The 15,798-nt window shown below is 35.3% G+C and overlaps 1 protein-coding gene across 9 annotated transcripts in view; it reads left to right on the top strand.

Moving 5' to 3' along the window:
- CCDC158 (coiled-coil domain containing 158) overlaps positions 1 to 15,798 on the top strand; it is a 73,695-nt gene that overhangs the window by 16,542 nt on the left and 41,355 nt on the right. For 8 of the 9 annotated variants that reach the window (XR_005649172.1, XM_039845504.1, XM_039845503.1 and 5 more), the window contains 8 exons: positions 2,908 to 3,017; positions 3,125 to 3,452; positions 3,755 to 3,831; positions 4,662 to 4,772; positions 5,708 to 5,822; positions 11,883 to 12,002; positions 13,725 to 13,922; positions 15,055 to 15,537. Coding sequence is in view for 8 of the 9 variants with exons in the window: in XM_039845503.1 (XP_039701437.1) it covers positions 2,908 to 3,017; positions 3,125 to 3,452; positions 3,755 to 3,831; positions 4,662 to 4,772; positions 5,708 to 5,822; positions 11,883 to 12,002; positions 13,725 to 13,922; positions 15,055 to 15,537 (1,542 nt within the window). In the remaining variant the exon portion in view is untranslated. The remainder of the gene's footprint in view (positions 1 to 2,907; positions 3,018 to 3,124; positions 3,453 to 3,754; positions 3,832 to 4,661; positions 4,773 to 5,707; positions 5,823 to 11,882; positions 12,003 to 13,724; positions 13,923 to 15,054; positions 15,538 to 15,798) is intronic. The other variant, XM_039845501.1, reaches the window with a different exon arrangement.

Raw genomic sequence — 15,798 nt, 5'->3', positions numbered from 1 at the left:
AACTGGACATTTGTTCCTTTTGACCACCTTCCTCCAGTTCCTTCTCTCCTTACCCCCTGCCTCTGGTAACCACGAATCTCATCTCTTTTTCTGTGAGTTTTTGTTTTGATTTTTTAGATTCCATATATAAGTGAGAACGTATAGTATTTGTGTTTCTCTGCCTTATGTCACTTAGCATAATGCCCTCAAGACCAAATGTCAGGATTTCCTCCTTTTTATGGCTGAATAATATTCCATTGTATATATAAACCACAACCTATTAAACTGTTCATCCGTCAATGGACAATTAGGTTGTTTCCATGTCTTGGCTATTGTAAATAACACTGCTGTGGACATGGGAATGCAGATATCTCTTTGACATAGTGTTTTCATTTCTTTTGGTTATATTGCCAGAAGTGTAGTTGCTGGGTCATATGGTAGTTCTGCTTTTCATTTTTTGAGGAACCGCCAACTGGTTTCCATAGTGGCTCTACCAGTTTACAATCCCACCGACAGTGAACGAGGGTTCCTTTTCTCCACACCCTGGAGAGTGTTCCAGGAGACTCCTAGATGCATGCTAACTTAGATGCCTGCCCCTCAGGCTGATGCTTTAATATAAGCAGGTAAACTTTCTTCATTTCCAACCTGGGCATGATGGGCAGCCTCTGAGCTGGGCCCTAGGCGGTGAGCTTGGGTGCACCAGTTCTTTAGGAGCAGTTTCTCAGATGCTTCTTGTAGGTTTCTGGACTTGAGCTCAATGGTTTTCAAAGGTGGACGTTTTAGGGACTCATCTCTCAAGAGTATGTCTTAAAAGTTGAGATGCCCAATCTGGAGTTTGAACTCTTTGCTCCTCAAGGAGAAGCTTTGGGTTTTCAGTTCCCTCCCAGTGTGTGACACCATGCTGAGGGTGAGGTTTATAAAGAGACTATGTCCCAGCCTCTCCTAACCACTGTGATGTGGTATTTTTCTTATTTGCCTAATGTGTACTTGTCACTTTGCTCATTTTTTTTTTTTTTTAAGAGGAACATTTTCCATATCTAGCTGTGTGTTCATGGGAGAAGGTGAGTTTAGGATTTTTCTACCTAGCCATCTTGAACTAGAACTTATACTCTTGTCTTTTTGATGATAGCTATTCTAACAGATGTGAAGTGATATCTCATTGCGGTTTTGATTTGCTTTTCCCTAATGATTAGTGATTTTTTGCGCATCTTTTCATGTACCTATTTGCCATCGTATGTCTTCTTTGGAAAAAAATCTCTATTCAGATACTTTGCCTATTTTTTAATTGGATTTTTTATTATTTTTGCTATTGAGCTTTATGAATTCTTTGTATGGTTTGGGTATTAACCCCTTATCAGATATATGATGTGTAAATATTTTTTTCCCATTCCATAGGTTGTCTTTTCATTTTGTTCATTTCTTTTGCTATGCTCATGGTGTAATTTTAATGAACTTGAATAGGTCAAATGTTATAATTAATGGCATTGATCAATAATTATAATTAATAATTGGTTCAGGCCTGCTGTTCAACTACCAAGATATCTGATTTTTCTTTACAAAGCAGTGGTGGGTTAGGTTTTTAGATGTATATGTATACATGATAGCTAAATAGTGTATAAAAGTTATTTGCTAAAATCTTCGAGAAGACCTTATGTAGTATCAGGCTGGTTTTAGTCAGCTTTACAATGTCATGTTGGGTTCCAGTAGTCTATAGCCTAGAAGTCAAACTTACCATCTTATACAAAGGCATTTGTGATCTATTCTCTCCAAGTACATTTTAGTTTCTTCTGCTTCCTGTTCTCCATATGTACCCTCCATTCCAGCAATATCAAGCTACTTGTTCTTCCCTGGATGCATCATACTGTTCTAACCTTCATGCCTTTGCCCAGATCATTTCTTCTCTACCTTGTCTGCCTGGCAAATTGTTATTTCCATCAAGACAGCTGAAGCATTTCCTTCTCTAAAGACTTTCATCTAGGCAGTTGTATGTGTATCCTCCTCCGTACAGTTACCACCCTTTGTGCTCATGTCTGTTATAGTATTTAGTACATTTTATTATATTTATTAGCACATTGTTCTACCTCATCAGTCTGTGTGAGCATTTTTATTTTTATTTTTTTAAGTTTATTGAGGTAACAGTGATTAATACAATTATATAATTTGTGTGAGCATTTTTAGAAAAAAAACTACAACTTTAACAAGTGCTGAAAAAAGAAATCCTGTTCTTTATAACTATAAAATCTCAAATTTCTCCGTAATACAGGTTTTTGGAAGTGTTCTTTCATTGCTACATTTTCTATCTTTGTTTCTTTAGCTCTTTTTTTCTGGGTGTTGTCTTATTTAATCTTGGACTCTCTTATAATCTTCCTTCAGGTGTTCAGTGGTTTGACTTTTTGTTCATATTCGAGGATAAACAATAAAAAAAACTGGTGGCTACCTTTGGGGTCATTAGGTGGGCATCAACTGTCATGCTGGGAGATCCCTCAGTGCCTGATTTTAGAGATCCTTTTGAGTATCTTTGTAACAGAACGCCTTGATTTTTCGATGGTGGTTGTCTGCTGCCAGATATTTTAAGTGGATTGGAGGTGGGGGTTGACTTTTCCATACAGAATTTTAACCAATTATCCTGTTCTCAGGAATAAAACTTATTCCTTTCTAGCTCGAGTCAGAATTCAGATTTGTTTTAGAAACAGTGTTTTGGTTGTGGAGAATGGATTGAAAGGGGGCAAGCTTGAGCCAGTGAGACTAGTTAAGGTATCCCAGTCATCTAGGTGAGAAATGATTATTAATTAGGCCCTGAACAATAGTGAAAGGTGAAGGAAGTTTACATAAAAATAAATTAATATAGTTTTTGGAAATTATTAGCTATAAGGCAATATGTACTTCTAATGAAGTCTAATTTGCATGGAATATTTTTTTTTTTCCCAGAGCAATGAATTACATGAGAAACAAAAGTTTTATTTAAGGCAGTCAGTCATTGATTTGCAAACAAAGCTTCAAGAGATGCAAATGGAGAGAGATGCCATGGCCGACATCAGGTTGGGATTTGTTACCTGAAATTACCATAAAGCTTTACTTTTGTAGTATAAAACTACTTGTGTGAATAGGAGTTTTATCAATTTTTTTCCTTTCATTTATTTCATAGACGAAGGGAAAGTCAGTCTCAGGAAGATTTAAGGAATCAGCTTCAAAATACAGTTCATGAGCTTGAAGCTGCCAAATGCCTTAAGGAAGACATGCTGAAAGATAGCAACACGCAGATAGAGCAGCTAAGAAAGATGATGCTGAGTCACGAGGGAGTGCTTCATGAAATCCGATCAATCCTAGTTGACTTTGAAGAAGCCTCAGGCAAGAAAATATATGAACACGACAGCATATCTACTATCCACTTCCGCAACATGGGCTCAGCTATTAGTAAAATCCTAAGAGAATTAGACACAGAGATTTCTTATCTTAAAGGGAGGATATTTCCAGTAAGTGGTGAGAACACTACTTCAATTTTGTATTAAAATTCATTAAGACAATAGTATTAGGTGTATAATTTCTAAAAGTTCTCATATTCTCTAAAATACAGAAGTTATTTATACAATGATCTCTCTTAATAAAGGGAACTAAGTTGGTTGACCTGTATAACTTCATGAGAATATAGCCAAAGTAAAAGATCTAATAAAATCCAGCGATAGAATATATTCGATTTAAATATTAATTTTATTAGCATCTTTCTAATGCTTTAGATTTCCTAGCTCCTAAATCAATGTCTCTTTTCGATAACCAGGTAGAGGATCAACTTGAAGCACTGAAATCCGAATCCCAGAACAAAATAGAATTACTTCTTCAACAACATCAAGATAGGTAGGTTTCTGACTGAGGTGTAGAAAATCACAGTCTCTAGTCTCATCAGCAGTTCCAAAATCTGAAAAGCTCTGAAACACAGAAGTTTTTTTTTTTTTCGTAGGTTTGTGGCAAATTCTTAAAGAAAAAAAATTATTCTGATACTTGTTAAAACAGTAGGGAAGACTTTATTCAAGACTGTTGAAATAGGGGTTTTCCTTAGAGATCGGGCTTAACTCCCTGTACAAGGACAAGGCAGGATTCATAGTAAGGAGCAGGGTGATGGGGTCATCATATGGAAAATTACTAAGGGAAACATCAAAGGTGGGGGGTTCTCACTGAACTGACTTTGCCAGATTCTATTAAGCCTAGGCCTCTTATGAAGGATTGGAGTAGGGGGTCTGGAGGGAGGGACACCAAGGTTAAGGCCTAGTCTAGAAGAGAGCTCATTTGTAGGCAAAACCTGACCTAGCTTATATTAAGCTTTTTAAGTCTTTATGATTTAGTGTGAATATTTAAAACCTGTCATTGCATTAATAATATGTTTGGCTTACAGGACACTTCTCTAGATCTCTCTGGGGGCATCATATGATATTTAGTACTTATAGTTTATTTACCATTGTAAAATTTTTTAAAACGTTGAATTTCAAATCCTTGCTGGCCCCCAAAGTATTAGAATAAAGGACTCTGGACCTAACTTAAATACTTGTCATAAAGAGGAGTGTATTCAAAGCCAAAACAAAATGCTGAATTTGAGAGTGTTGCAGATCATTAGTTTTTAGAATAATTAATTGTCAGGCAAAATCTTCTGTATCAAATAACAGTCACCACATTTTTTTTTTTATGTATAGGATTGAGCAGTTAATAAGTGAACATGAAATTGAAATAACCGGACTTACCGAGAAAGCTAGCAGTGCTCGAAGCCAAGCCAATAGTATCCAAAGTCAGCTGGAAATCATTCAGTATGTGTGTCCTAGTGATTTGAAATTGATAGTTCTTTTTTTTTTTTTTAATTTTCTGCTCTAAGGTCATTTTTAAATTGCTTAAAAATTGATTTCACAAGAAAGTAAAATTTTTCTAACATTCAAATGAATAGAAAAGATGACTTACTATATAAATACTATTATATAACCTTATCAGAGTGTTATGGCAAGAATTTGGGCTTCTTGAGGTTGGATATTTTAAATATTCTTCATATTTCAACTGATTGGCTAAAAGACACACTATATATGTGTGTGTATAGATATATATGTGTACAGGTATATATGTGTATAGGTATATATAAATAAAATGTATATATATGCATATCAATAATTTTAAAGTTTGAGCTTGCGTGTTGAAACTTTTTGTATGAATGTTTTCAATCATACACAAAAGTAGAAAATAGTCTAATGAACTCATATATATATATTTCAAATAGCTTTAGCAGTTAACATTTTTGAGCTGAAGCTTTTAAGAAGCAATTTTGGAAAATAAAAGACTGGGGGTGGCTCCATAGTGTAGTGGTTAGCACGTCTGTTTTACACGCAGAAGATCCTGGGGTCACACCCCAGGTGGAGCCATGGACCATACCCCGGGTGCATGCCACCTCCCCCATACTGCAAGCCGGGACCCCTGGGTGCACAAAGTGAGCGTGTAGCGGGGAGATGCCCCGCCTTCAGAGATTTCAGAGATATAGTTCTTAAAAAAAAAAAAATTGGGAAATGGCAACATCCATATAGGTCAGGGTGGAAGTGGCAGGTGGGGGGGAATTAAAGAGGAGGAAAAAAAAGACTATTAGGCGAATAATGCCATATAAAATAACTAGTGGAAGTATCTAAAAGCTAGAGAGCCCTTAGGCATCACACTTATTCTTAGTTTGCTATTTGCTTTTATTCTCCCTTTAAACCCTTCTTAGAGAACAAGCAAGAAACCAAAATTCAATGTACATGCGTCAGCTCAGTGAACTAGAATCCACTGTTTCTCAGCTACGTTCTGAATTAAGGGAAGCCAAAAGGATGTATGAAGACAAGGTGAGTTTAGATTTTGCTGCTCTGCTTCTAGAGACTATTGTACACAGAATCAGTTATACAGTTTTTAATAGTTTATTCGAAAATGAAGAATCAAAGTAATCATTTCAAATTAAAAGCACTTTATTAGATAGATGCCAAATAATTTTTAAATTGCTCAAATTAATTCATTTTTAGAAAAAAGATTTCTTGCGTACTTGAAATTTTTAAAAAATAGAGAATAATTACTTTCACAAGGCTTAGCTTTAGCAAATACTTCAGTGCCAGCTGGTTTCTTCCTACTGCTCAATACTTTAGAGGCTACCTACCTCCTCTCTTACTTCAACTTCTACTTATTAATCACTGTACAGCTAGCTAATTGAATTAACTTTAAGATTAGTCTAAATAAAAAAAAAATTAGAAAACTGAATCTTTATCTCTCACCACGTAATTCCTCTTAAAACCAGATATTTATTAATATTTCATATTTTGTTATTTTTGTTTTCTCACTTTCCATAGCCAAAGAGAAGCTGTTCATTATCATTATCAACCATTTTTCTAGAGCTTAGGTTTTTGTTAGAGTTTTAAGCATTTATAAAAAACAGTAGAGACCCTAAAAAATAAGCAAAGAACTACCATGCAGAGGAGGAGCTCGTGTTCCTTTTTCCCTGTGAAAAGGGTGACCAAATATGTGTCTGTTTGCCTGGAAGAGTCCCATTTTACACCTGTCATCCCAGTGTCCTGTTTTGTGAATGCCACCTTTTTTCTCCAAAGTGTCCCAGTTTGGAAGATAAATTCCATATATAATCATCCTACCAATAAGAGAACCTGCAGTTCTATCACTTTTAGCTAGTTTCTCACACCCTAGCTTATTGAGAAGAAATAGAATATAAGGAAGCTGCCAGATTTCCTTTACAAAATTACCCAACTCTACAGAATAATATAGTATAAGAGAAAAAGCTCCATATGGGAAGAGAAAATTTAAAATTGCAGCATTTAATTCTTCCACCATTTACCCTTTACCATTGTCATCCCTGTGCTGGCCGCAGGAGGGAGCTGTTTCTCCTAGGTTCTCTAGTTCAGCCATGGAATGTGAGACCTCGAACTTAATTCCCTGTGGCATAGCTAAAATAAGAATGGAAAATTTAGACATGACTTTACTAAAGTCTAAACAATTACGGGTAACATGAAACTACGTAATCTTAGTTATGAGATTTCAAATATTTTGATCACTCCGCAGTAAGAAATATAGTTTACCTTATGATCTAGTACACATATACAAATTTCACAAACAGTATTTACCCCATTACATATACTGCTGGCTCTTTTCTGTTCTCTTCAGATGCAGATTTGATGCTCACTAAATTGATTTCCTGATTCACTAGTGAGTTGCAGTGTGAATAACACTGCCCTACAAAATCTTGCTTCACTCTTAGCCTTAGCTTAAGTCTGTGTGTCAGGGTCATTTCAAACACTGCCACCTACAAGCAACCTTAAGGAACCTTAGGACGGCTTAAAGGCAAAACCTAAGAAATGAAAGCCCAGAAAGAAACATTTATTCTTTTCTGATTCTCTGAGGCCTGCTTTTTGTGTTCTGGTGTCTTTTCTCAGGATGAGTTTTCTCCTGAAGACTGATAGCAGGAAAGGCCACCCCACTCTGGGCAGACCAAGCTTATACAAAAAGTCTTGATCTCACTCTGCAGGAAGGTCGTAGTTTCATTGCGGCATGGAGCGGAAGGATGCTCTATTACTCAGGTCTAGTGGAGGTAGGCACATTTGCAGAACTGACCACTGACAATCTGACAGCAAGAGAAGAAATAAGAGAGCTATTGTATTATAGTCCAATACAATAACTGATTTTCATCATTACTCAAATCATTTTGAAAAGATTAGTCATTGTTTATTGACAAATTCAACCTTTTGAAAAGCCATGAAGTACTAAATAATACTCAGTTCACCTGTTTGTCTTACATAATTTGAAATTTTTATTGCTTTCTGTTGTAATATTGCTTGGGAAAAATCATCCCTTCATAAGCTGTCATTCACTGTTTGCTAATTTGCATATGGGCTGATATATAGCATCATGTTGATCAACTGTAAATTTGGGCATGGTGGGGAATTTTAACAAATACTAAAGTATCTATGTAAACAATACAAAAATAGTTTTTGAGTTTTTATAAACATTTGTTTCTTTGGCATTGTAGAAGCATTAGCATGAGATGAATGACTGTAAACTTTTTGTATGAATGTTTTGAGGTCATACAAATACAAACATAATTTTATAATCATTGTCTTATTTTGCTCTAGTGTAAACAGTAGATCACTGAGAATTTCGACAGTCTTAAACAGTCATCATTTAATAGAAGAGGGCATATCTGATTAATTAATCTAGGTCTCTGAGATTTATTATACAGCATATTGAACCTAATTGAGTTTGCACCTAGTTGATGGTTAACTATGCTCTCTTAGTAGTAACTCCCTTTAGTCAGGGAACACTGAGACATTATCCTGCCATGTTAGTATAGATTTGAATGTATTCTGGTCTGAAAGGCGTTAATATATGGTAAAACTGAGCAAGGAAGATCAACCAAGTTATCAATAGGATTACATTTTCAGATAATGAAAAATTCTGTTGTTATGAAATGTTCTTGTTGTAGGAATTGAATATAGAATCTAAAAATGGCAGATTTTTCTATTGCTTTCATTTTCATGTACCTTGACTTTACATTACTAGTCTATTAAAACTTTAAAATCTATTTTATTTTCCACTGCTTCACTGCACATTTTAGTGTATATTGTCCAAATAACAATAAGGAAAAAAGCATCAGAGAAAATAATATATAAAAGCTGTGATTAAAAGTGAGATTTGTGGAGAAAGAAATTTATAAGGATGTGTTATTACACATCAACATTTTATGAGAGGCAATGTTAATTTCTCCTGAGGTCAGATTCCTTTGGAATAAAATATTTATTATTTTAAAAAATTGATGACATGACGGATCTGAATAAAACTGTTCCAACTAAGATGCATAAATTAAGAGAAAACTAGCTTAGGAGGGCAGTATTTCTCTTCAGATTATCAAAAGTATTTTCATATTGATGAAAACAGATTATGTTTCAAAAAAATTTTAGTCATAGCTTTTGTAGCTTTTAAAAAGTGTTTTACTGTAATGCTTTTTTTCTATTCTTCTCTTTCCATTTTAGGAGAACCTCCAGAATTCCCCTTTACGAATTTGGACCAGTAGAAGCTGTCACTATTGGCTCTGTAGATTTGGCTTTACTCTTAACTTTCGCTTTTTGACAACAAAAATCTCATGATCTCGATTATAAGTTGATTTTTTCCTACTTTGAAAACATTTGGAGCTGAGTTTCGTACTCAAAAAATGAGGATTTAGTAGCACTGGCGGGAGCTATATACTGTGCAGGAAGATTCTGTGCAAACCTCTTTGCATAGTTCTGCCAATGCACTTTATACTGACCTGCAGCATCCCGTATTGTCCCATATCTGTGTCTTTTTGAGCACAGAAAATAAAAGATACAATTTGTTATGATTGGTAATATCTCTAAAATTACTGTCAGATCAGAATGAGATCCCAATACATATTTGTCCAGTGATCCAAAACAAAGTAGATATGTAAATGGTGAAAGGGAAAACCAGTGCTGCTATTTAAAAAGAAAAGAAAAAGAAAAAACCTTTACTATATCTCAGATGTCAGTATTTTATTCTGGACATTTTAAAAGGCTTTTCTTTATAGTGTTTTTTACAGCTGTTTGTATTAGCTCAGCTGCTACTTCAATGGTTTTCCCTTTCACTCTCCATTTATCTTTTTGATTGATTGATTAATGTAAATATTTTTACTGTAAAAAGTGAAAGGTAAAAGCAGAGCTATAGCAGTTGAGTCAGTACTGACAACTACAAAACAAATGTTCCTGCAGGGGACTGGAGGAACTTCTGATACTTAGACGGAAAGACAAGACTTGGCTCTTTTCTTTTTCTTTTCTTTTTTCCTTTATCTTTCTTCTTTTTTTCTCTTTAATTTTGGTCACATAGATTTTACCATTGAGATTCATATTATCAAATGATCATCCAGAATTTTTTAAACATGAAAATAGACATAAAATAGCAAGTCTTAATTTAAGCTTTTAAAGCACATATACAAATGCTTTTCTTAATGATGGAAATGGTTTTATTCCAGTCTGGGAGTAGAAAATGTTTTAGTCATACGAGTAACTTTTCTAATTGAAAGTGTTCTTGTTAAATTTAGAGCTCAAAATATGGTTTCTTTGATCATATTTTGTTTCCAAAGACAGGTAGAAAATATAGACTTTCAGCTTTGTTAATTTTGTTCTTCTGTGAAAAAGTATTAGAAGCAGAATTGAAAGGAATTTGAAAGATCATTGAGAATACTCGTCAAATTATAGAGGAAAAAAACTGAGACTGAGGTATATGACAGAACCTGGATTAGAACCTAAGCTGTTTGACTCTTAGCCTCTTTGATCACATCTGTCTACCCAAAGTACAAGTTTATGGGTTTTTCCCTAAGTATTACTAATGTCTTTACTATATGCTGACTTAGTCTTTCCCAAAAATAGAGCTGAAGAGATTATAGCAATTGATATTATTCATTCATTTTCCTTAGGAAGCTACTTGTGCTACAGAGGTTGTGTTGTTTTTTTTTTTTTTTTTTCCTATATATGCCCCCTAAGGAGCACAACAGTGAAAGTTCTTCTTTATAGGATTATTAGAATCTATGAATACATTTTTATCGGTAATCCAATGATTTATGTATATCTAATTACTGTGAAATACTTTTTCTATGGATAACATACAAAGTGAAAACAAAGTCAGTTTAAAAATATAACCAGTGTGAATATTAAAGTTTATATTTCAATCCCTGTAGGCTGTGATACTGCTCTGTAGGTAAATGTGAAACTGACAGTCCTATATTAGTACTTTTTTAAGTCATATATGTATATGTAGATAAAGAGGTATGTAACTTCTATGTATTCATACTTATTTATCAGAGATAATTGCATGTTTTTGTAAAGAATATGATTAATAAGTATGTATAGGATTAATAAATGAAGATCTTAAATGAACCTAGTCCAAGTAAAAATAATCAAGAGAACATCTTGCTCATATGCTCTCTAAGAAGGTTTAATCATAGTTTATCATCCAAACTAAAGAATAAGTTTTATTCATAGAAATTTTGGAAGCCTGTTGAATAGATAGATGCCTTAGAAGAAGGAATATGTAGCATTAGAGCAGATGTGAAAGATTTCTTATTACTGGAAAGTGGATACCAGATATCACTACATAACACTAAGTATCAACATGTTCTCATTAGTTTAATATCTCAGTATCTAAATTATGAATTTGTGTAGTTCAGCTAAAATCTAAACCCAGAGTCTTCATTGTCTGAGATCTTAACCTCAGACTACACTGCACCTACAAGTTAAGAACTGTAGGAATGCTGTTAACAGAGATGGGCCTTTTGGCACATGTCATAGAAATGCAGTCATACAGATCAAACAGCTGTGCTATTTGTGAGAGAAGAATAGTTAAAGAAAATTAGGATTAGAATATATAATATGTGTATAAATATATTAATATATTTAATACACATAAAGTCATCTTTTTAAAATATTGACTTATAATAATGACAATAACTATAAACTTATTACCATTCTTTTATATTAAAGGGTTATATTATTGAAACTGATATTCTGAAAAAAAATAATTCATCTAAGTATAAAACAGTTAATTTGTATAGGCTCTAAGGAATGTATATATGGCACATCAAGCCTCCTTAAATACCAAATTATAGAATACATGTTCAGAGAAGATAAATCTTGAATAGTGTAAAAATGAGAGAGATGTATTACAGACAATGCCCAAATTTAACAGTACCAAATATTTAATTTGGCTAAGTTCTGTATACCTCATAAGTTTAGAAAACTGCAAAACACATCACAATAAAGTTTTATTTTTGCCCTGGAAATAATATTGTTTTCCAAAGGCTATATTTACTTTATAGGACCCATTGACATAGTCAGACAGTTTGATTTGTGCTCTCCTTTTAGATAGAAGAGCTGGAGAAGCAGTTAGTCCTTGCCAACTCGGAGCTAACTGAAGCACGGACAGAACGTGATCAGTTCAGTCAGGAATCTGGAAATTTGGATGATCAACTTCAAAAGCTGTTGGTAAGACTATGTTCTAAAATTTGAATGACATTAATTCTGAGAAGTTTTTCACCAAAATATTTCACAAAAATAGTTTTGTTTATAAAATTATAAGTTTTACAAAATATTTGTGCATACGTACACAGTAGAATATCCTAGACATTCTACATTCTATACTTTACTTTTTATTTTCTTAAGCAGAACTGTTATGGCTTAAAAGTTAGGCGAAGCTGATCTTCAGAGCCATAGTCTTTCAATTAGATACTGTATTCCACTAAATTGAAGTAGTGCTGAGTGTTCATTCCAAAGCAAAATAACATTGGAAATACATAGAAATTAAGTATGTAGAAAATCCGAATGGAAGTTTAGGTAAAATTTTTTTGAATAGAGAAAGGGAACAGAATTCTTATCATCATGAACTCTGCCCTCTGTTAGAGGTACTACAGGCTGAGAACTTTAGGAAAATGAAATGTTCAGTGCCTCTTTGTGTGACATTACTGCTGTGGTAGAATAAATTTCTCTCACTACCAAACCCCATTCTAGGGCATAGTGCCCTCTACTGGTAGCGCCATCCTTAGGCTGACAAGGGTCTTGAGGTGCATGCATTACAGGTAGAGCTGGCAATTGTGTGAAAGCTCCAAACCTGGGGATAATCCTTCACTTCATTCCCTCCTATTGCATGTTTCCTAATGGATTCTTACCACCACTACCCTTTTGTCCAAGCCTCTCATTACACATGGAGCATGACAACGTCGCCTCACTAGGGTTTCACACCGTAGGCCATACGTACTGCCCCTCTTCATTCCATCCCATAAGTGTGGCCATGTTCATCTTTCTAAAATATAGCTGTGATTGCATCACTCTTTGACTCAAAAATGACTTTCCCCATAAAGTCAGAACTCCCTAACTTTCAAGACTGTTCATGATTCGACCCCAGCTTATCTTTCCAGTCCTTTCTCTACATATACCCAGTGCTCCAAGCAAAGCACATGTGCCCCTTTCCAGTGCCTTCTTCCTAATCTCTGCATCTCCGAGCTATTCTCAGGGTCCAACACAAATGTCCTCTTGAAGCACTTTGGTCTCCTTAATGATTTCTCTCTGCTATTCTTTAGCTCTGTCTGTTTAGTGAAAAATCACTTTCAATTATTTGTGTCTGTGTCTTGTCCTCGCTTTGGGTGATAAGTCCTTTGAGGACCTATCTGTTTCTCGGTCAAGTTTTTGCTGACAATAAATACAGTATGTATTTTGTTTAATGACTGAAAAGGGAGGTAAATCTCATCACAGCCCAGCTGCTACTCCAGTCCCAGTACTGGCTACTATTCTGCATTTCTGAAGCAGTAATCTAAATTTTTTGGTGAAAAACTTCTCAGAATTAATGTTCCTTCAGCCTTTTGAGCATTTCTTTATTACAAGGATACACTTGATGTGAAACATTACATCTTTGTTAGAAAATTCAAAATTTAAAACAAGATGACTTTTAAAATCTACTGTATTTCCTTTTCATTACATATTATTTCAGATCTAGTCCATTGAGATTTACTTGTAATGCTAGAAATTACAGGTAAGCAAATGTTAACTTATTATTCTAGGAAATAATTGTTTTTAATCAAGCCATTAAAAAAGAATCAAATTCCAATATCAAAGCCTCAAATCACATAAAAACTTTAAAGATGATATAAGGAAAATAAAGTTTTGATTTAATTATTTAGTACTAGGGAGGAAAACATAACTCACTTCTTGTAGGCTGATCTACATAAAAGAGAGAAGGAGCTGAATCTGGAGAAGGAGCAGAATAAGCGTCTGTGGGACCGGGACACTGGCAACAGCATCACCATTGACCACCTGCGGCGGGAGCTCGACGACAGGAACATGGAGGTGCAGCGCCTGGAAGCCCTCCTCAAGGCCATGAAGAGCGAGTGCCAGGGCCAGATGGAGCGGCAGGTCAGGCAGGACACGGGACGGCTTCTTGAAGGGGGCGATGTGTTTTACGTCTTATTGGTAGAATGTTTTTTAAAAAACATGTATAGGTCTAAAATAGCATTTAAGTAGAGCTGTGGATTCTCTGAGAAAATTATAAAAACCTGTCATTTATTTCTATATTTTTGACCACTTATTAAATTAAAAATGCTAAGCTTTATCTCATTTTTGTACATGATTGAGTAATGAAATTCCCATCTAAGTGCCTTTTCGTTTTCACCTAGAAATTGTTAACCTAACAATTGCTTATTTTAGAAAAGCATCAAACCATAAGGAGATCTGAGGAACAGCAGGGTTGAAGGTTTCCAAAACATGTTTCTTTGGTTTTGGTTTTGTTTTTCCCAAAAAAGGATTGAGACTGATCTATACACAGGATGGCTGCATTCCACTGCAGTGCACCATTGGTGAAATGTGGAGTGTTCTATTAGTAGCAGTGTGCCTTCAGCACTGGAAGGACATGGTTCCATTGCCACTTATTGCCACAGAGACATAAAAAGCATCCTGCAAAAGAGTCAGCCTCCCAAATGTGAAAGCAAACCAAGGGAACCAGTCTTGGCTTAGACCCAGGCAAAGCCATTTTTCTATTCTCTGGCTTGACCTGGAAAGGAAGAAAGATGAAAGGAGCAATTGCAAGTTACAGTCTTACTCTTTTGCTGACAAGGACCAGAGAATGTGAATACATGTTGGATAAAAGCCATTATTCACTTTTCCCTCAGAGGTAGAATTAAGAAGCAGATTGGAGGGAAATAGAAAAGGCAATTACCTTTAATCCTACCACATGTCCCCCTATTGCCAGTGTCAACCTCATTTAAATTGGTACAGAAAACATCCTCAGAGGAATCTTCCTAAGGTCCCCATACTAGAACAACATATTGGAGAAGCATTATTATTTAATTAAGGCCTCTCCACCTTGGTCTAATTAACGCATATCAGTCTATGGTCTGTATGGAGTGCCGACAGTAAAACGATTTGAGTTAGTCTAAATAGATATTGTCCGATGAATGATTTCGTGTTTTTGAACTAACTTGTTCTATCTCTGGAGGTTGCCTTACATATCTTCCCAAATCCATGAAATTCTTTTTCCTGTAACAATCAGATGGCTGCAATTCAGGGAAAGAATGAAAGCCTGGAAAAAGTGTCCTCCTTGACTGCTCAGCTTGAGTCCACCAAAGAGATGCTCCGCAAAGTAGTGGAAGAGTTGACAGCCAAGAAAATGACCCTGGAGAGCTCAGAGAGGACTGTATCAGACCTGACAGCTTCCCTTCAGGAAAAAGAGAGAGCCATCGAGGCCACCAATGCAGAGATTACAAAGCTCCGCTCCCGGGTAGACTTGAAATTGCAGGAGCTGCAGCACTTGAAAAATGAAGGGGATCACCTCAGAAACGTGCAGACAGAATGTGAGGCCCTCAAGCTACAGATGGCCGAAAAGGACAAGGTGATCGAGATCTTGCGACAACAGATTGAAAACATGACGCAGTTGGTGGGCCAGCACGGACGAACTGCTGGTGCTATGCAAGTAGAAAAAGCCCAACTTGAGAAAGAGATTAATGATAGGAGACTGGAGCTACAGGAATTTAAGGTCTGTAGAGTTTTTTGTTGGTTTAGCTTCTGAAATATCTTTTCCCAATAAATATGACCTAATTTATTGAAAAAAGGGTGCTATAAAGAGGATCTGTAGACACTCTGAAATTGTTTGAAAGTATGTGTGTCTATGTGCATATGTATGGTTTTGTAAGAAAGAATCCATACTTTATTAGATTCCAAAAGGACTACCAATACAAAAGAGAAAAAATCAGAAAATATGCAGCTTCTTCATGAAGTCTTTCCTGATCCCATAATT

This window comes from Pteropus medius, unplaced genomic scaffold (assembly GCF_902729225.1).
Source record: "Pteropus medius unplaced genomic scaffold, Ma_sr-lr_union100, whole genome shotgun sequence".
NCBI lineage: Eukaryota > Metazoa > Chordata > Mammalia > Chiroptera > Pteropodidae > Pteropus > Pteropus medius.
The sequence above is the reverse complement of the archived record's forward strand: the minus strand, read 5'-3'. Positions and strand labels throughout refer to the sequence as shown.